The sequence below is a fragment of the Poecilia reticulata genome, chromosome 9 (assembly GCF_904066995.2).
Source record: "Poecilia reticulata chromosome 9, P_reticulata-male-v2, whole genome shotgun sequence".
Taxonomy (NCBI): Eukaryota; Metazoa; Chordata; class Actinopteri; order Cyprinodontiformes; family Poeciliidae; genus Poecilia; species Poecilia reticulata.
Genome location: NC_088838.1, coordinates 33,366,022 through 33,386,203, shown reverse-complemented (window position 1 = coordinate 33,386,203; position 20,182 = coordinate 33,366,022). Strand labels below are relative to the sequence as shown.

General features: G+C 39.8%; 1 protein-coding gene, 1 long non-coding RNA gene and 4 pseudogenes across 10 annotated transcripts in view; 2 read left to right on the top strand and 4 right to left on the bottom strand.

Moving 5' to 3' along the window:
* Positions 1–20,182, top strand: part of LOC145552894 (uncharacterized) — a 262,036-nt gene that overhangs the window by 133,573 nt on the left and 108,281 nt on the right. The window lies entirely within an intron of this gene.
* The window catches only part of sh2d3cb (SH2 domain containing 3Cb), a 47,941-nt gene that overhangs the window by 18,890 nt on the left and 8,869 nt on the right, over positions 1–20,182 (top strand). For both annotated transcript variants that reach the window (XM_008419337.3, XM_008419338.3), the window contains 2 exons: positions 18,736–19,163; positions 19,433–19,548. In XM_008419337.3, the coding sequence (XP_008417559.2) occupies positions 18,736–19,163; positions 19,433–19,548 (544 nt within the window). The remainder of the gene's footprint in view (positions 1–18,735; positions 19,164–19,432; positions 19,549–20,182) is intronic.
* Positions 155–17,065, bottom strand: LOC145547523 (UDP-glucuronosyltransferase 2B31 pseudogene; annotated as a pseudogene). 2 transcript variants are annotated; one of them, XR_014089008.1, is made up of 2 exons: positions 16,952–17,065; positions 155–2,450 (listed from the first exon to the last, which is right to left on the bottom strand). The product of XR_014089008.1 is annotated as a UDP-glucuronosyltransferase 2B31 pseudogene, transcript variant X1 (transcript). The 2 variants fall into 2 exon arrangements; XR_014089009.1 differs by lacking the exon at positions 16,952–17,065 and adding an exon at positions 6,851–6,963.
* LOC145547554 (UDP-glucuronosyltransferase 2B31 pseudogene) lies at positions 4,947–17,066 on the bottom strand (annotated as a pseudogene). The gene is made up of 2 exons (XR_014089007.1): positions 16,952–17,066; positions 4,947–7,071 (listed from the first exon to the last, which is right to left on the bottom strand). The product of XR_014089007.1 is annotated as a UDP-glucuronosyltransferase 2B31 pseudogene (transcript).
* LOC145552888 (UDP-glucuronosyltransferase 2B31 pseudogene) lies at positions 7,806–17,082 on the bottom strand (annotated as a pseudogene). Of its 3 annotated transcripts, none has more exons than XR_014089011.1 (3): positions 16,952–17,082; positions 9,916–10,028; positions 7,806–9,766 (listed from the first exon to the last, which is right to left on the bottom strand). The product of XR_014089011.1 is annotated as a UDP-glucuronosyltransferase 2B31 pseudogene, transcript variant X2 (transcript). The 3 variants fall into 3 exon arrangements; XR_014089010.1 differs by having other exon boundaries at positions 9,916–10,021; positions 16,952–17,058; XR_014089012.1 differs by lacking the exon at positions 9,916–10,028 and having other exon boundaries at positions 16,952–17,061.
* Positions 10,748–17,067, bottom strand: LOC103470705 (UDP-glucuronosyltransferase 2A2 pseudogene; annotated as a pseudogene). Its single transcript, XR_014089013.1, has 2 exons — positions 16,952–17,067; positions 10,748–12,477 (listed from the first exon to the last, which is right to left on the bottom strand). The product of XR_014089013.1 is annotated as a UDP-glucuronosyltransferase 2A2 pseudogene (transcript).

Here is a 20,182-nt window from a genome sequence, read left to right as displayed (position 1 = left end):
CAGGTGTCACTAGTGAAGCAATTTAATCCAGATTTTAATTCTTGGTTTAGCGTTTAAAGCTGAGATCTTCTGCTGCTGTCAGTCAGTTTGTTCAAATATAAATATATATATTTGTAAATTTGTAAATACATATAATCATATGCCATAAAAGCAATTGCCCAAATGATGTTTAATAATTATAAAGCAAGATGTTTGCTTTAATGACAAATGTTATTATTAAATTTTTTTTTTAAACTTTATTAAATCAAACTCATACTTCATTAATTCATACATTAACATGAACATTTTGTTCCTGCAGAGAATAAAAAAACATGTCGGGCTCATTTATTCATGCAGTTTCTATTGAATAACAAAAATAATTCAAAAACATTCATAATTACCTTAAACCCATCATTTTGTTATCACTCCTGCAAACTTCAGGCAATTTTTCTGCTAATTAACCAATAAATTATAAATATAACACCATATTCCAATGAAACCTTTGATTATTCCTGTCATGTAAAAATACCATGTTTTACTTAGTTTTTAAATTTATATATCAAAATGACATCTGATGAAGAGCTTCTCACTTCTCCTCAGAAATAGAAATTAGAATATAAATTATAAATATTAGAAATTCAGAAACATAATTTTTATAGGCAGACTTCAGAGAAAAGTAGCTTCAACAGAAATCTGTGGTTTTACCGTCATTCCTTTCTGTGACTGAAGAAACTTAGATTGATTTCCAACTTATACTCTGATTGTCCTTAAATAATGATTAAACTAATTTAGGTCAGCCCATTCAGCTACATAATCCTATTTGTTTTCATGTACTTCAATATTTTTGTTGTGATGAAGTGCATGTAAAGATGTTTATGGTCATGAAAATTATTCCTTTTTGGCTTTGCTTCGATAAAATACTCTCCTCCATAAACACTTGACTATAGAAATAAAAACAGCTAAGAGCAGCAGAACAATTATCAACAGGAAGGCCAAAACATCAACAGAGTGGTATTGGATCATGGACATCTTGTAGGACTCGGTCCTCAGATGGGCTGCTCCTTTGTGCCTCATGACAAACTCGATCCAGAACATGGCTCGGTCCAGAGGCTTCATGGGCTGATCCCTGTGGAGGCTGGACAGCTCCTTCATCTTCTCTCTGTACGAAGGCTCATAGAGAACCTCCTTCAGAGCCTCCAAGAAGACGTCTTTATTTAGTCCTGCAATGTCCAGGACTTTGGCAATTCCTTTGGATGCCATCCTGAAGAAGTTGTCTTGCTGATCAAACATGAGTGGCAAGCCGACCAAGGGAACGCCATGATAGATTGCTTCTTGCATTCCATTGGTGCCTCCATGAGCCACAAACACTTTGGTTTTGGGATGACCAAGGAGGTCATTTTGGGGCAACCAGTCCAAGATTAGGGTATTGTTGCCAAGGGAGGATGGCTTCTTTCCTTTGTGCCTCCAGATCACCTTCTGGGGAAGCTCAGCAAAAGCAGCAGCAATGTCTTCAGCCATGTCGTCAGGGAGTTTTTCTACCAATGTCCCCAATGTCATCACAATGACACCATGTTCTCCAGAACTCTGTACAAACTCCTCCAGTTGTTTGGGGAGAGGCTTGGAGGGTTTGCACTGGAATCCTGACATGTAGATGATGTTTGGCATTGTTGGTCGTGGAAACTCAAAGGTGAAGTCGTTTCTCATCAGCCAGATGTCGGCTGATTGGAACAGCTCCATGTAATATACGTCACTGCCAAAGTGACGATGGACAAAGGGTTTGTAGATTGGTTCCACAACGTACAGAATTTGGAAACATGTAAAGATGTAGTAGAGGAAGTTATTGACCCTCTGCATAAAGGTCATCTTATCAGTCACCTCTGATCCTGGTACGGGGATGTAGGAGAGAGGGGAAGGTGTAATAGCTTGATGCCCCTCTCCTTGAATCGTCCATCTGACATTATAGACAAGTGGAAGACCCAAACGGTGACCCAGAAGAACTCCTCCACCAATTGCTGGATCAGTAAGAACCAAGTCATATTTGGCATCACGGAGGCTCTGCATTAGTGCTTTGTCCTCAAACATATCTTCAACCATTTGAAGCACTTGCTTACCCATTTGATAAAAGGTTTGCAATAGATCATACTCCAGGGCAATGCGAGACCAAACTGAAGAACCATGACGTCTCATGTTTATTGTCTTCATGACATACGACCCAAAGTTCTGCCTGTCAAATCCAGCTGGTGAATTTATGGTGATGGCCTTGTAGTGAGGGGAGTCAGGCTTGATGTACCAGGCGTCTGAAGGTCGCAGCACTGTGACTTTATGGCCTCTGGTGTGAAGCTCTTCGATGATGACGTTCATGTTGACCCAGTGGCTTCCATCAACTGGGAACACCAAGACTTTCCCTCCATTTACCAGGGATGCTGAGCAGAGCAAGACTGCCAGGGTCAACAGGGTCAGTCGGGTCATCTCTGAAAGAGATCCCAATGGGAAATACAGAGGTGTTAGCATTGACCATCATAACAAAGGACTTCCATCAACATGAGAATACTTGTGTATGAGGAACTGGGTTGTCTAATGTCGACATTTGTAAGTATAAGCAACCTTCCAAGGTATGAATGACTTGTAATGGATTAGAGTCTACAGCTGTAGTCTAAATAATGCAATTCTTTTTATTTGCTTCCATGAATTTTAACCTTTTTGCAACTAACACAAAACATCCAAACTGCAAAGATGGTGTCATGTAATTTAAACTGCAGATAGTTTCATTGTTTTCTGAGGTTTGTAAGCTCCTTTAAATGCTTTCCAGCCTTTACATAATGCACTATTTTAACTTGATGCTGCAATGATTCATACTGTTTTGGCTATGAAAGTAGTTTGCATGTTGCAGAATTCGTGACCCTATGTGGTGCTATGAAAAAGTATTTTCCACCTCAACGATTTCTTCTGTTAAATGTTTTTGATCATCAAATACCATTTATAATTATATTTATTATGGAAAAAGCTACTCAAACCAACCTGCCTGTGTGAAAAATTGGAATTGCTTCTATTGCCAAATAACGAATTAATTGTGACTAAATTGATTGTTTATTTTAGCTTCACCTGATTACTGCTATATCTGCAGAATCTTGGAAACACTTCAATAGAACATGTCTGACATGACGTAGGCAAAGAGAGTTCAATAAACATCACATTGTGCCAAGAGAAGAAGAAATTCAAGAGTAGATGAGAAAATGGTCATTGACATCTATCAGTCGGGAAATGGTTCCAAAGTTATTTCTAAGGGCATGTTCACACCAGCTTTGTTTAGTCCACTTTAATCCAACTCCAGTTTGTTTGCCTAGAAAGTTTGGTTCACATCTGGAAGCGTAATTGAACTCTGATGCATACCTAAAAAGTGAATTCTGGCTTGCCTACAAACCTTGGTCTCGGTTCGGTTTAAGTGAACTCTGGTGCAGTTTGAATGCACCAGAGTTCTAAGTGAACCAAGTGAACCGGAGTCTGCTCCAAAAGCAGGAAGCAGACTACAGCACAGGCCATTCTGGGTAAATTCAACAAAAATATACACATGAGACTGGTGCTAATGAGAGAAATGGCTCATAGTCTTTTACCAAAGACAAAAGAAAAATCCTACAACTGCTAAAATCTGACACCACTCCATTTTTGTTTACATTTTGTGAAGAAGAAAGTTATGCCCAGTGTCTTCTTCAGAGGTTTTCATGTCGTTTCCTCCAGTGGGTTTTGGTGCAGCGCCCCTACAGGTGAGAGGGTGAACAGGTAGCTCAAAGGGTTTTTTTCGTTTGACACGGTGCAACGTGAAAGCAAACCATGGCAGCTGAAATGTAACACATGTTGCAATTTTGGATCCCAGTTGAACTGAGTCCATCAGATTCTCTGGAGACTTTAGGGAACCACAGTGAAGAGCCTTCCTAGGAGAGGTCAACATACCAAAATTACTCCAAGAGCTCATCGGTGACTCAGCCAGTTCACGGAAGAAAATCACATAAAAGCTTCAGAGTCAAAACTCTGACTTTTTGACTTAAACTTAAAAAGGTATTTTATGCTGTTAAGTATAAAAGTATAAAACAGTAGGTCAAAATCGTTCAGCAAAGATGTAAGGGTTAAATTTCAACTTATCACAGACACTTAATGGGACTTATTCCTGCAAAGGGTGGAACAACCAATTAGGATCAGGGTCAATTACATTTGTATACATGGTCAGATTGGTTTAGATTGCCTTTTCTCATTTATAAAAGAAATCTTTATTTTGAAGGTACTGTAAATATTTCTGATCTAACTAATAACAGATATAACCTGAGTAAACATAAATGTGACACAAACAGAAAAGAGGAACAAGTTGTTTATTGTAAATAAGTGTTCATTGAGATTTGTTATAATGCATGCAACTTTTTTGGGATTAGAAGTAATATTTAAAAAAAGCATCTAATCAGAGGTGTGTACTGTTGAATTACGTTTACTGCATTGCTTTTACTTGAATAAAATCTTTGGCTAGCCGACTCACCTCTGCATCTTAATAGAGGTTTTTATTGCAGCGTTGCTTTGATTGATACTCTGAAGAGTTATCCTGACAAAAATTTGATATCAAACAAAAATATTAACACCTAGTAGAGACTGATAAATATTATGATACTTGTCAACTGAACATGTAAATGCTGGGTTCTAGGCAGGCGTATACATTCAGTTTTAGAGGCTTGGATAGACTTGGGAAAAGCTGGGATGTGAATTTGCAAGAGTTCACTGTGTTTTAAATTTCTGCTATCAATGTTGAAATTTCAAATGGTAAATGAGATGCTAGGAAGAAATTTTACATAACAAGAGGAGGATTAAAAAGTAAACTTGGTATTTTAAACTGCATTTGGTGTGTGGATATACATGAACTTTTACGACAATTTAAATTTAACAACAGATATAGGCAACAAGGATGATATCACTTTTTTCAGCCATCATGCAATTTTTGTTTTGTGCCTTTATTTTTGATGACAAGTATTTACACACATTTTTGAACATGAGACAAAAAAATCCCAAAGATTTGAGGTCAGTTTAAGGTAAAATATAAAAAGGAGTTACAGAGAACTGTTGACGTAGAATCTGGATGTCCATCAGTTTATGAAAGAGTCTTCTAGTTTTGTTTAATTACTGAAATTATATCAACAATCTCAACTGATTTGTATGTTACACATTGGTTTATAAAAAGAGAAAACAACAATATCATACTCACAAATACTACGTTTTAAGATGAAAACGTAAACATGTTTCGTACAAAAAGATCCATTTCACCAAACTTGACCAAAGAACTAAGCAATTTTACAAAGTGAGGTAAATGACCACAAACAATAGAGGATTATGACATTTCTAGAAAAAAAGCAGTTTAATGTTGGACATTAGACCTGCATTTAACTTGATGTTTCCATTGAAGTTTTTGTAAACATAACGCAGTCAGTTGGATAAGATAAGCAACAACAAGCATAGATGTGTAAGCTCAGATTAATTATTCCTTTTTGGCTTTGACTCTGTTGAGTACTCTAGTGCAAAAACACTTGACTACAGAAATAAAAACAGCTACGAGCAGCAGAACAATTGCCAACAGGAATGCCACAACATCAATAGAGTGGTACTGGATGGTGGACATCTTGTAGGACTCGGTCCTCAGATGGGCTGCTCCTTTGTGCCTCATGACAAACTCGATCCAGAACATGGCTCGGTCCAGAGGCTTCATGGGCTGATCCCTGTGGAGGCTGGACAGCTCCTTCATCTTCTCTCTGTACGAAGGCTCATAGAGAACCTCCTTCAGAGCCTCCAAGAAGACGTCTTTATTTACAGTTCCATAGTCCAGGACTTTGGCAACCCCTCTTGATGCCATCCTGAAGAAGTTGTCTGGCTGATCGAACATGAGTGGCAAGCCGACCAAGGGAACGCCATGATAGATGGCCTCTTGCATTCCATTGGTGCCTCCATGAGCCACAAACACTTTGGTTTTGGGATGACCAAGGAGGTCATTTTGGGGCAACCAGTCCAAGATTAGGGTATTGTTACCAAGGGAAGATGGCTTCTTTCCTTTGTGCCTCCAGATCACCTTCTGGGGAAGCTCAGCAAAAGCAGCAGCAATGTCCTCAGCCATGTCCTCAGGGAGTTTTTCTACCAATGTCCCCAGTGTCATCACAATGACACCATGTTCTCCAGAACTCTGTACAAACTCCTCCAGTTGCTTGGGGAGAGGTTTGGAGGGTTTGCACTGGAATCCTGACATGTAGATGATGTTTGGCATTGTTGGTCGTGGAAACTCAAAGGTGAAGTCGTTTCTCATCAGCCAGATGTCGGCTGATTGGAACAGCTCCATGTAATGTACGTCACTGCCAAAGTGACGATGGACAAATTCTGGGTAGAGTGGTTCCACAACGTACCAAAATTGGATACATGTAACAATATAAATGAGGACGTTTTTGACCCTTTGAATGAATGTCATCTTATCGGTCAACTCTGATCCTGGTACGGGTATGTATGAGAGTGGGGAAGGTGCAATTGTAAAATGCCCCTCAACCTGAATAGTCCATCTGACATTAAAGACAAGAGGAAGATCCAAATAGTGACCCAAAAAAACACCCCCTCCAAATGCAGGATCTGTAAGAACCAGATCAAATTTAGCATCATGGAGACTCTGCATTAGTGCTTTATCTTCAAAAATCACCTCTGTCATTTGAAGGACCTGCTCATGCATTAGGTATGACTGTGACAGCAGGCTGGAAACTATAGAAAGGTGAGTCCTAAATGAAGCTCCCTCTCGCCGTAACTCCAGTGTTTTGTTCACAAATAACCCAAAGCTTTGCTCACTGAAACCAGACGAGGAATTTACAGTAATGGCCTTGTAGTGAAGGGAGTCTGGTTTGATGTGCCAAGAGTCAAAAGGTCGCAGCACTGTGACTTCATGGCCTCTGGTGTGAAGCTCTTCGATGATGATGTTCATGTTGACCCAGTGGCTTCCATCAACTGGGAACACCAAGACTTTTCCTCCATTTACCAGGGATGATGAGCAGAGTAAGACTGCCAGGGTCAGCAGGGTCAGTCGGGTCATCTCTGAAAGAGATCCCGATGGGAGACACAGAGGTGTTAGACCTGACCCTACTAACCAAGCACTGATGCTAGGTAAACCAATCAACATACAAACATTTGGACTTAAAACATTTTGATGTTGGATGCTGTCAGTCTTTTGTTTATGGGGAGTCCTAATGTGAGGTGAGGAACAAAATCCGTACCTGTCAAAACAATGAGGTCAGAGCAATTTATTCTGGTTCCTGGAACATGGATTCATTTACAACCATGCTAACAAGAGTTGTCAACTAATCTATAGGTACAACTTTCCACAGTAGATGTTTGCAACTCTTTGTTTTTGTTAAGTGGAAGTTGGAACCAAAGTCAACAAAAATATCAATAATTACATGTGAGATATTAAGATTTTAGAGATTTTTTGTTTGACATTTTTGAGGCAACGATGGCTATGGGGGCACTTCATCTTTTAAAGGTGCTCTTCATGTTTATGTCTACGAGACATATTCTGAATCGATGTTGATCTGTAGAGATCAGTAACCATTTAATAAAGTTTTTGGAGACAACTTGCACTAAAATAAGAATGAACAAAAGAGAGTTTTTTGTTTTTATGTATATTTTAGCAAATTGGCAGACATGGTTTTAGAAAAGATTTCAGATTTTGTGACTTCCAGATATTGTGGAAGTTCAACAGTTTAAGTGGTCAATCAACACGTTGTGTTTTCTACAAGAGAAATGTAACTTTAATGCAACAACTCACTCAGTATGTTTATCCATTTGTTTAATTGACTTACAGTGAAAAATAATTTCTCATTTTCACATATTTAATTCAGTGGCTTAGAATAATCATAAACGAGCAAAACACCTTCAGCAACATTCAGAAATAAGACATTTTCCTACTCAAAAACATGGTGCTCACCAAAGTTTTTCAATTATACACAGTTTTAGATGTACTTTACAAGACGGCATGTAACAAAAAGAGTGAGGACTTGACATCATTTTTGACATTTCTTAATCTCATTAGTAAGTTGATTAATATATTACTGGAAATTTTGTACTTCAAGACACTGAAATCTAACATGCATGGTGAACAACTGCACTGTTTGAAATACATTTGTAACAGTTTGAAAACATAGTCATTATTCTTTTTTAGCTTTACTGCTATAAAACATTCTCTTCCAGAGAAATTTGACTGTCAAAATAAAAACAGTAAAGAGCAGCAGAACTACTGTCAGTAGGATTGCCACAACATCAACAGAGTGGTACTGGATGGTGGACATCTTGTAGGACTCGGTCCTCAGATGGGCTGATCCTTTGTGCCTCATGACAAACTCGATCCAGAACATGGCTCGGTCCAGAGGCTTCATGGGCTGATCCCTGTGGAGGCTGGACAGCTCCTTCATCTTCTCTCTGTACGAAGGCTCATAGAGAACCTCCTTCAGAGCCTCCAAGAAGACGTCTTTATTTACAGTTCCATAGTCCAGGACTTTGGCCACCCCTCTTGATGCCATCCTGAAGAAGTTGTCTGGCTGATCAAACATGAGTGGCAAGCCGACCAAGGGAACGCCATGATAGATGGCCTCTTGCATTCCATTGGTGCCTCCATGAGCCACAAACACTTTGGTTTTGGGATGACCAAGGAGGTCATTTTGGGGCAACCAGTCCAAGATTAGGGTATTGTTGCCAAGGGTGGATGGCTTCTTTCCTTTGTGCCTCCAGATCACCTTCTGGGGAAGCTCAGCAAAAGCAGCAGCAATATCTTCAGCCATGTCGTCAGGGAGTTTTTCTACCAATGTCCCTAATGTCATCACAATGACACCATGTTCTCCAGAACTCTGTACAAACTCTTCCAGTTGTTTGGGAAGAGGTTTGGAGGGTTTGCACTGGAATCCTGACATGTAGATGATGTTTGGCATTGTTGGTCGTGGAAACTCAAAGGTGAAGTCGTTTCTCATCAGCCAGATGTCGGCTGATTGGAACAGCTCCATGTAATGTACGTCTTTGCCAAAGTGACGATGGACAAAGGGTTTGTAGTTTGGTTCTATCATAAACCAAATTTGGAGGTTTGAAAAGAAATGATACATTACATTTTTTACCCTCTGGATGAATGTCATTCTATCAGATAGTTCTGACATAGGTACCGGGATATAAGACAGTGGACAAGGTGCAATTGCGTAATGCCCTTCACCCTGAATCGTCCATCTGACGTTAAAAACAAGAGGGAGACCCAAACGGTGACCCAGAAGAACACCTCCACCAGTTCCAGGGTCAGTTAGAACCAGGTCATATTTGGCATCACGGAGACTCTGCATCAGTTGCTTATTTTCAAAAATATCTTCAATCATCTGAAGTCCTTGCTTATGCATCTCATAAAACTGTGTCATGAGATCATACTCTAGAGATATCCAAGTCCAGAAAGAAGCACCTTGGCGCCTCATGTTTAGAGTTCTTGTTACATATAGCTCAAAGTTTTCTTTCTCAAAACCTGCAGAAGTGTTAATGGTGATGGCCTTGTAGTGAGGGGAGTCAGGCTTGATGTACCAGGCGTCTGATGGTCGCACCACGGTGACTTCATGGCCTCTGGCATGAAGCTCTTCTATGATGACGTTCATGTTGACCCAGTGGCTTCCATCCAAAGGGAAGACCAAAACTTTCCCTCCATTTACCACGAATGGCAACACTGCCAAGGTCAGCAGGGTCAGTAGGTACATCTCAGAAATAGTTTCTGATGGGAGACACAGAGACATTAGATCGGACCCTCCTAATAAAGGTCTTATGATAAAAGTAATCCTTAAAACGTGAGAGACAGTGTCCTCTACATTAAACTAATGGACTTATGCAACAACAAACAGTCTTCCTACATGCAGAACTAACCAGAGTTTCTGATGAGTCTTTTGGTTCTGTGTATACTCCAAAGGTCTGTGGTGCTTAAATCTGGTTTCAGACTAAAATGCCAACATCCAGTGGGCACAGATACATTCTATTTACTCAAAAAAGAGAAGAAAACAAGAAATAAGGAATAAAATTTTAAAAATGACAACATTTTAAGAATTATTCTCTTCACTCTGCTATTTATTTAAATGTAAATGTATTGTCACAATACTTGCAGAGCCTTTGAAGCATTATGGGGCAAGTTAATATTTAAGAAGACTTAAATTTCAGATTTGTGGAAGTTAATTTAAGTTTATTTTCTGTTGATTGTAAGAGGCATACATCACATATAGTATTAAAGCCTTAGACTACATAAATGATTTGGGATAAACAAATGAAACTGTTCTGTAAAACCATTTTCAAGATATAAAGATATCCACCAGTTTTCATTTACGTACTACTACATGCGTTTTATTGCTTTTATTGGACCTCCGCATATATACATGGCAACTTGATGAAATCAAGCTTAAAATTAAGTTGATTATTTCATAGAGCAGCCATTTAACATTTTTTTGCATTCTATATCATATGCATTAATATTCGGGCAACACTTGTACACTTACACAAATCTGTAAATTTGAGGTGGAGATGTGATGAATGTATAAACACTTGAATATGAATACAAGCACCGTCTTTACAGTTACTCAGGTCTAACAGTGAAGTGAACATCCCATATGATGTTCCCCAAAATATAAGTATATAGAATTATTAGTTTTTGATGGAAATTATTAAAAAAATACTAATTTAATTGATTTATCACGCACTATAAAACAAGTCAACATTTTCCGATTTTATTTGTCATTTTTGGATACAGTGGTTGGAAATATTTGGAAACACATTAACAAGGTTTCTGCTAAAAAACGTAGAAGCAGCATTTAAGTTTTTCCATGTAAGATCAAAATTTTACTTTGCAAAATGTTCTGCTGCAGCAATTTAATCAATCTTTAGCTTAGATTTGACTGCATACTCTTGGCCATAAAAAACGTACTGCGGAAATTAAAACAGTAAAGAGCAGCAGAACTACTGTCAGTAGGAATGCCAAAACATCAACAGAGTGGTACTGGATGGTGGACATCTTGTAGGACTCAGTCCTCAGATGGGCCGCTCCTTTGTGCCTCATGACAAACTCGATCCAGAACATGGCTCGGTCCAGAGGCTTCATGGGCTGATCCCTGTGGAGGCTGGACAGCTCCTTCATCTTCTCTCTGTACGAAGGCTCATAGAGAACCTCCTTCAGAGCCTCCAAGAAGACGTCTTTATTTACAGTTCCATAGTCCAGGACTTTGGCCACCCCTCTTGATGCCATCCTGAAGAAGTTGTCTGGCTGATCGAACATGAGTGGCAAGCCGACCAAGGGAACGCCATGATAGATGGCCTCTTGCATTCCATTGGTGCCTCCATGAGCCACAAACACTTTGGTTTTGGGATGACCAAGGAGGTCATTTTGGGGCAACCAGTCCAAGATTAGGGTATTGTTGCCAAGGGAGGATGGCTTCTTTCCTTTGTGCCTCCAGATCACCTTCTGGGGAAGCTCAGCAAAAGCAGCAGCAATGTCCTCAGCCATGTCCTCAGGGAGTTTTTCTACCAATGTCCCCAATGTCATCACAATGACACCATGTTCTCCAGAACTCTGTACAAACTCCTCCAGTTGTTTGGGGAGAGGCTTGGAGGGTTTGCACTGGAATCCTGACATGTAGATGATGTTTGGCATTGTTGGTCGTGGAAACTCAAAGGTGAAGTCGTTTCTCATCAGCCAGATGTCGGCTGATTGGAACAGCTCCATGTAATGTACGTCTTTGCCAAAGTGACGATGGACAAAGGGTTTGTAGTTTGGTTCTATCATAAACCAAATATGGGTGCGTGTTAGAATATAAATAATGATGTTCCTGACCCTCTGCATAAATGTCATTCTATCAGTCAGCATTGACCCTGTTGTGGGGATATAAGAAAGTGGGGAAGGTGTAATAGCTTGATGCCCCTCTCCCTGAATCGTCCATCTGACATTATAGACAAGTGGGAGACCCAAACGGTGACCCAGAAGTACTCCTCCACCAATTGCAGGATCAGTAAGAACCAGGTCATATTTGGCATCACGGAGACTCTGCAATAGTGCTTCATCCTCAAAAATCTGTTCAACCATTTGAAGCGCATGCATATGCATCTGATAGAACTGTGTGAGTAGCTCATACTCCAAAGACATGTGAGTCCACAATGAAGAACTTTGGCGCTTCATGTTTAAGGTTCTTGTTACATATGAGCCAAAGCTTTTTGGATCAAAACCTGCTGTAATATTTATACGAATGGACTTGTAGTAGGGGGAGTCTGGCTTGATGTACCAGGAATTTGATGGCCACACCATGGTAACGTCATGACCTCTAGCGTAAAGCTCTTCTATGATGACGATCATGTTGACCCAGTGACTTCCATCCAAAGGGAAGACCAAGACTTTCCCTCCATTTACCATGAATGACACTGCCAGTGTCAACAGGATCAGCCGATACATTTCTGAAAGAATGTCAAGAAATGTCAAGATATTAGATATCTCCGGTAGCTCCTCCTGAACCCTTTTGGACCACATTCGTATATGGCTATGTTCACACTGCAGGCCTTAATGTTCAATTTAAATTTTTTGTGTGGTCGTTCACATTTTCAAATATATGTGATCTGTATGTGAGCTCCCATGTGAGTCCCGCAGCAGTGAATGCAATGATGTCACATAGCAAGGTTTCTTGACGTATATGGTGGATGGATGCCATCCAACTGAGTCTGTATGGACCTGGCCATACAGACTCAGGTCACATTTGAAATGATGAGATACATATTGGATGGGGTGAGTCATGTTTGCAAAAATCTGATCTGTTTTGTGCAGACTGTCATAAAAATATCAGATCCAGGTCGCATGAGGACAAGAAAATCTGATTTGGGTCATTTGAGGCTGCAGTGTGAACGTAGCCTATGTCGTATTCAGAACCTGAAATTACAGTTAAGGCTCCAACATACTCAGGCGTACAGTGTGTATTCTGTGAGCTGCACGGACTCTGCGGACAGCTAAGATTTCATAGTCAGGCCTACTGATTTCCCACATTTCTTCTGACAAATACTTAGATTTCCCACAATTCCATTTAGTAGTTCTTCATCCTTACCCACGGTCATTTCCTCCCCTGTATTTTTCATGCTATGAAAAATGTGATCAGATTTTAATTCTATGAAAAATAAATGTATGATCATTGATTATTCAAGTTTCTGTGTTTTCCAATTTCTTCCATCAAAACTCTTCAAAATGTTAATCCATTTTGTCCTCAAGATGGCGCTACTCTCAACTTTATCAGCTCAGTGTCTCATACAAAACAATTTGATGGAAACTTGTAGTTTTTAAAATAAAATTATGGCTGGGTGATATGTTTTCAAAACAAAATCTTCTATTTTTTATACAAAATTCAATTTATGATTTTTATAGATTTTCTTTTTTCTTTATAAAAATAACAGAAAATATCTTCAAACATTGGCTGTTCAATAATTCCTTCTGTGAGTCGATCTGAGTTCAGAGTTGAAATAAGCAGAAGCTCTAAAACACGCCTGTAAAACAAGATTGTAGGTCTTGGGTGGGATAACATCTCTGGAAACCCAAGAAATCCAGATTTTCCAAAAATTAAATATTCAAAAATAGAACATCTGATTAATTGATTTATTGCCCAACCCTCGTTAAAACTGACCTTTGCATGAATATGTTTGGAGGATGTTTGCTTTGAGTCTGCCTCGAGTTTGTTGGAGCCTTTACAGTAACATCTTTAAAATAAAGATCTGTAGGGGTTTTATTGTTTGGGGAATGACAAATTATCCATAAAACATTTATAAATCAGGTTTTATTAAACCTTACATCTAGTGAGTTAATGATTTTGCATACCATTGTTCCAACAGTGCTGTCTAAACTTGACATTAATGGTTGCATAAAATTTGCTTAATTTCATTGATGTAAATATAACTGATGCTTTAATCAAAACAGGAGTTAAATCTTGCTAAAGCTACTTTGACCTAGCTCATAGCTTTATAGCAAACAAACTTTGTTCTGTTTGATTTATGCTAAAGTTCCTGAACTTTGTGCAGAGCTTAAAATAAACATTTAGCATTTTAGCATTTTGAGTACGAGACTTTGAACAGATTTTATTGGCGCTTCTTGACCAACCAATTACTGCGCTGCAGTCAGTCCTTTGCAAAATGAATACAACACAAATGATCATAAATATTTGATATATGAAGAGACATCAAACAAATTATTCTTTTTCATCCTGGAGAGACTTTGGCTCATGGACATGGAAACTAATGACAGTCACTGCATGGCAGCTAATCTGACTGAAGGTTGATTAGCTTTACTAATGGAGCCTTCGACATAACTTGGTCATAAATAATTAGCTCAGCCTAAAGAACGGCTTTTATTCTGATTTCTGTAATAGTTCTTTTTTGCAGTGAGTTACATTGCATTAAATGTTAGTTAACAAGGTTCCCTGTTACATTGCACAGAACATATTATAAACTGACAAAGTGGTTATGGTCATTTAACACCATTTGAAGCAAAAGTATAAGAGCAATTTGAGATTCTTGCAATACATTAGTCATCAATTAATTAATAGTAATTATTTAAAGCAGAAATATAGGATCGATTTGGGAGCACTTGATTAGGAGACAGAAATTCAACTTGGCATCACATGTAATGTTAGGGTTCATTCCCACCGTCCCTGTTGAGTCCACTTTAATCCAACTCCAGTCCATTTGTCTAGAAAGTCCAGTTCGTTTGGGAAGGAGTGATCAAACTCTGGTCCATCTACAAACCTCCATCTTGGTTTGTTTGAAGTGAACTCTGGTATGGTATGAATAAATATGTGAACACCAACTGGACCGGAGCCTGCGCCAGGAGCAGGAAGTGGACTAAAGCGCAGGGTATTCTGGGTAAATTCAGCCAAAACAAACATGTGAGTCTTGTGTTAACTGGGGAAACGTCTTGTGTTCTTTTACCAGAAAAAGAAAGACAAGATAAATCCTCCATCCGCTAAAATCTGATGCCACTCCATGTGTGTTTCCATTTTGTGAAGCAGAAAGTTGCACTCAGCGTCTTCAGAAGTTTTTGTGTCATTTCCTTCAGTGGTTCGTGGTGCAGCGCCCCCACAGGCCAGGGGGGGAACAGGTTGTTCAAAGGGTTTGTGTTTGTTTGTCTCAGTGCAGTGAGAAAGAAAATCACAGCAGCTGAAAATGGAACAAATGTTGCAACTTTGGTTCCCAATCGAACAGAATGTACCAGACTATCAGGTGTGAAAACAGCTGTAAGACCACAAGGCACTGAGATACAGGAAAGAAAAATATAATGTATTGCTTAAAGCTGAAGGATGTAACTTTTATAGAAAAAAAAAATCATGTATTTGTTGAAACTGTCACTATGTCAAGACAGTATGGTATGAGACAGAAATCTGTGAAAAAATGGTGCTGCCCTGCACTCTCCCAGTTCTAACTAGAAGCAACCAATCAGGGCCAGGAGGCTGGTCTTAGCGCTGTCAATCATGCCTGTGTGCATGCCTCTCCCTCCCCTCTTGCTCTTTGCAGCGTCTCCCCATCAGCAGTCTGCCAGGAATGCTAACGCTAGTCATCATGGTCACCAATGATGGTGGAGAAATGTTTTTCCTGTAACAGTAAGTTGTTAATCCACCATTAGCACATTTAGCAGCGAGCACGCACATGAAGTTGATTGACAGCGCTAAGCCCCACCTCCTGGCTCTGATTGGTTGTGCTTGGTGCATTTCTTCAGACTGCAGGAGGTGGAGGAGGTTCATCTTTTCAGATTATCTGTCTGATAAACTGTCAAAACATGGTGACAGTTTCAACAAATATAGCAAAAAAACCCATATTTTTATAAAATGCAGCTTTAAAGTACGCAATGAGTAGATATTATACTTTTGATTTTTGCTTGTTTTATTAAAGAGCTGCTGTAGAAGTTAGCAAATATGCCTGCTGTATTGATCTGTATTTAGATATAATATGTGATCAATATTCAACACCAACAATTTAACACTTGGAGGAACACAATGTTATGTTTGTGTTTATCACAGATTGTTTGCTCATTTCTAGATGTTTGTCCTGATTTGGACCTTTGAACATGCAGTTTAAGAACCTCTTCACCAGAGCAAATATTTTGAGTGAGCATGTCCAGAACCAACGATTCACAGAACAGAAGAATTCACTGCAAAGCTTTTTTGTTGTTGTTGAAGGTTTTCAGAAGGCTGAGGCTGTTTTCCAGGCTTTACATAACTCCAGATCCTGTGCAGTAATAGTTTCCTGAGCTCACAGCAACAATGGTGAAATTCCTCAGGGTCTCGGGGGGTTTACAGTTATTTAGTTACAGAAGTTTCTCTCAGGTTTCACAGCTTTGTGTTTGTGTGCAGGTGTTGCCCGGTAATTAAACCCGAGAAATAAAACCGTTGAAAGGATAAAAAGTCACCTTTTGTGTTAAAAAGGACAAAGTTGAAAAGGTTTAAGACGTATTATTCAGAAGTACAGCTGCTTGGTTTTGCATCAGAATGGGTTAGGATTGTTTAAGTTTTCATAAGCGACTTGAATTTCTTCCATGGAAAATCATAAAAACAAAAAACTGTACAGAGTCATGCAGAGGTTAAGGTTTAGGAAGCTTCACAGCATGAAGTAAACAGCAGGATCACATGGCAGAACATTCTGCAAACCAGAACCAGATTTCATTCAGGAATCTGTGCAGAAACATTTAATGTTCTAACTGAGATGTTCTTTACTGCGAGCTTACGCAACGCTCTCATGTTCAATCTTGCCGTTACGTGCAGAAAACATCTGGAAATCACCGATCTGACTGAGTGAGACCACATCCACTCTGAGCTTATTCACAAAGAATCACAAGAAAACACAAAGCATCTGCACTGAAGCATCACTTTTCTGGGATTTCTCTCACTTTAAAGGAAAAACTCACCGGGAGCGATGCAGCCTGCAGATGTTTCTTGAACGAACCTGAACTCGCTGTCTGTGCTTCCAGTCTCCCTCAGAGCGAAGGCTGGAATGACTGCCAGCTCCGACAGGCAGAGGAGGTTGGTGGGTGATGGGAGTGAGCTAACTGGGCTGAAGTTCAGCCTGTTAGAGGTTTACAGCAGCAGGAAGTGCTCTGGTGAAATAAACGTAGTCATGAAACAACATCGACCTGTGGCTGAGGGTTCAGGATGTGCAAAGTTACTGTTAAACACCATAAAACAGGGATCAGCAACTCCAGAGCGCTACTGTCCTGCAGCTTTTGAACACATTCCTGCTCCAGAACACATGAATCCAATGGATAACTGCCAATGAGGTAATCAGACTTTTCATCCAGGTGTTGGAGCTGCAAAGTTACAGGACAGTTGTTGTGTTTCTATTACAAATGTTTTGTTAATCATCCCCTAATGCAAAAAAAAAAAAAAACAATTTTGCAGTTGCAGTGTTTTCATAAAATAAGAGACTCTTATAAAACCGCACGTGATTAAAAAACATGCTGCACCATCATCCTCCTATCAGCTTCTTCTTCATGGTTTTCGCCATGGTGACAAAAAAAATGTTTCTGTTGCAGTTTTGGAAATGAACTCATTTCGATGCAGCCAAGAAAACCACCTCATCCTAGAACCAAAACTTTTTATTAAAAAACGGGAGTTTTTTCAAAATTGTCAGGTTTGGATTAAGTAAATTTATTTTTGAGACGTCAAATTGCACAATTATATGGTTAATAGAAACTGAACTAGCAGCAGTTCCAGTTCTCAACTGGAACTGAAACTGAGACAGTTTCTTTTGTCTCTTATGTTTTTCTACTCATCGAGTTTCATTGGAGACGTCAAACATTAAATATTTTAACTTCAGTTTTTACTCGTATTTAAACAATTTCCAGTGGCTGAACTTAGATGATCAAATCTAAACTTTAGCACAAACACATGTTTCGTTTCTAGAGGGATTACACATTTGCAGGTTTATTACATGAGTTTAATCTGCAGATGTCAGTAAAACATTAACGGTAAAATAAACTAATTAAATCAGGAAAGGAAGTGGAGCAGGAGTCATGAAAAGCTTTTTACTTGTGTGGGATAAAAGACGCAGAACAACCTCAGTGAGACTCAGAGCAGCAAATAAAAGACGGTGAAGCATAAATTCAGGTGAAGTTGGTTGTCTGGGCCTGTTAAAGGAATGTAAACATAACAGTTGAGTAAAAAATCCCTGATCAGCAGTGACTCTTACTGGAAAGCAAAGGTGCGGCTTAATCATTACAAATGACAGAGTGTGTGTGTGTGTGTGTGTGTGTGTGTGTGTGTGTGTGTGTGTGTGCGTGCTACCAAGGCAGAAAAAAAAGTCCTCTTTGTCCTAATAAAAATTGCTGACAGTAGTTTTTTGTCCTCACTTTATGGACTTTATGGTTTAATAAGAACAAACATCCCTTTGAGGGAACATTGTCTGCTCCAGACTGACTTATTACTCTGTAAATGTAATTTGTTACAATAGAACATCTCAATCACCAGGACACTAAACATAAGTGGAGATTCACAGCCACCAAACCATGTTTGTCTATATATGGTTTTTAAAATCTGAATTATTTTCATTAATTAAAAACAGACCCTGGATGATTTTGTGCCAAAAAAGGTCAAATCTAATGATCATGTTTTGTATAGGCCATAGCCCTATGATAACCTGCTATAGAAAGCATAATATCTTAAAAGTTGTATATTTTTATTCTCCTCCCTCCAGACTCTCCATCCAGGAGCCTCAGTTGCAGCCGGGCCCCCAGTGTCACATCGTCTCCATCCCTATCAAAGCCGTCAGACTCCACCCTGCTCAGACAGCGGCTCCCCGTCCCCCGCTCTGACCCGCCGCAGGACTCGGCCTCCTCCGATAGAGACGGCTACTCGGAGCTGCAGCCTCAGAGCTACGTGGAGCGGCTGCAGGCCGAGGAAGCCCCGCCCACCGCCGACTCTCTGGGTTCGGAGGAAGGGGACGTGTACTTCTCTCCGGTAGTGGAGACGGCTTCCTGTTTCAGACCTGGCAGGTACCACTCAGCGCTGATGCCGCAGGAGAACAAGCCCCTGGAGGTGGGCATCCTGCGCAGGGTGAAGGAGCTGCTGGCTGAGGTCGACCCCAGGACGGCGGCCAGACACATCACCAGGACCGACTGCACGGTAACGCTGACGCCATGACAACCAGCGGCCATAACTAACGATGTCTCATTTTTACAGTGCGGCTTGTCGGTCAATTCCAAGTTTTAGCTGAATTCAGATTTTTTTTGCATGGTCATATATACTAGTAACTAAATGCAAACTGTGTGAAGGGTTTATGGCCCCAAAGTGCAGAATTATGAAGCATGTCTCACATCAGTTACATTCTTTACTATGTTATATTTCTAGTATTTTTATGTATTTTTGCCGTCCGCCATGTTTTTGGTTTCTAGGTGGCGAGAATTTTGGAAGTGACGCCGGAAATGAAGAGAAAGATGGGAGTGAGTTCAGGAGTGGAGCTGCTGACGCTGCCGCATGGACAGCAGCTGAGACTGGACCTGCTGGAGAGGCGAGCATCCAACCAGACATACAACCAGACATACAACCAACCAAATAGACATCCAACCAGGCATCCAACCATCCAGGGCCGTGCAGAGACCACTAAAGGGGCCGGTGCTAAAAAAAAAAGGGCACATCTAACCAGACAGAATATTAACAAAGCCTCTCAGCTTTCAGAGTTTAATAAACAATGATAAATTACAACATTGTGAGATACAATCAAAGCTAAGGGAAATCTCTATACAGAGCATAACACTATGCCTATGTAAGATAATTTATTAGTGATTTCTTTCTGCGGGTCTATTTTGTTATAGGAAAGTATTTCAATATTCAAACCCCCAATTTAGCAAGATATGTAAATCTGGTCTAGCTCTGATTTACATATTTTGTCTTTACAGAATTACACTATTTAAAATATAAACAAGAACACAATGCAACCTTTTAGTGACTGTAATCTATAAGAAAGAGCTGCCTGTTTGCTGCAGTGGAGATGAAGGAGATTATTTACTCCAAAATGACTAGGAGAGGGCAACTAAACACAACTGAACTGATAGAACAACATTAACTGGTCCTGCAATGCAATCAGAGAAGCAAAATGTTTTGGGTAGACTGTCACTTTATGCTGCGGTGCTAAGAGTAAACAG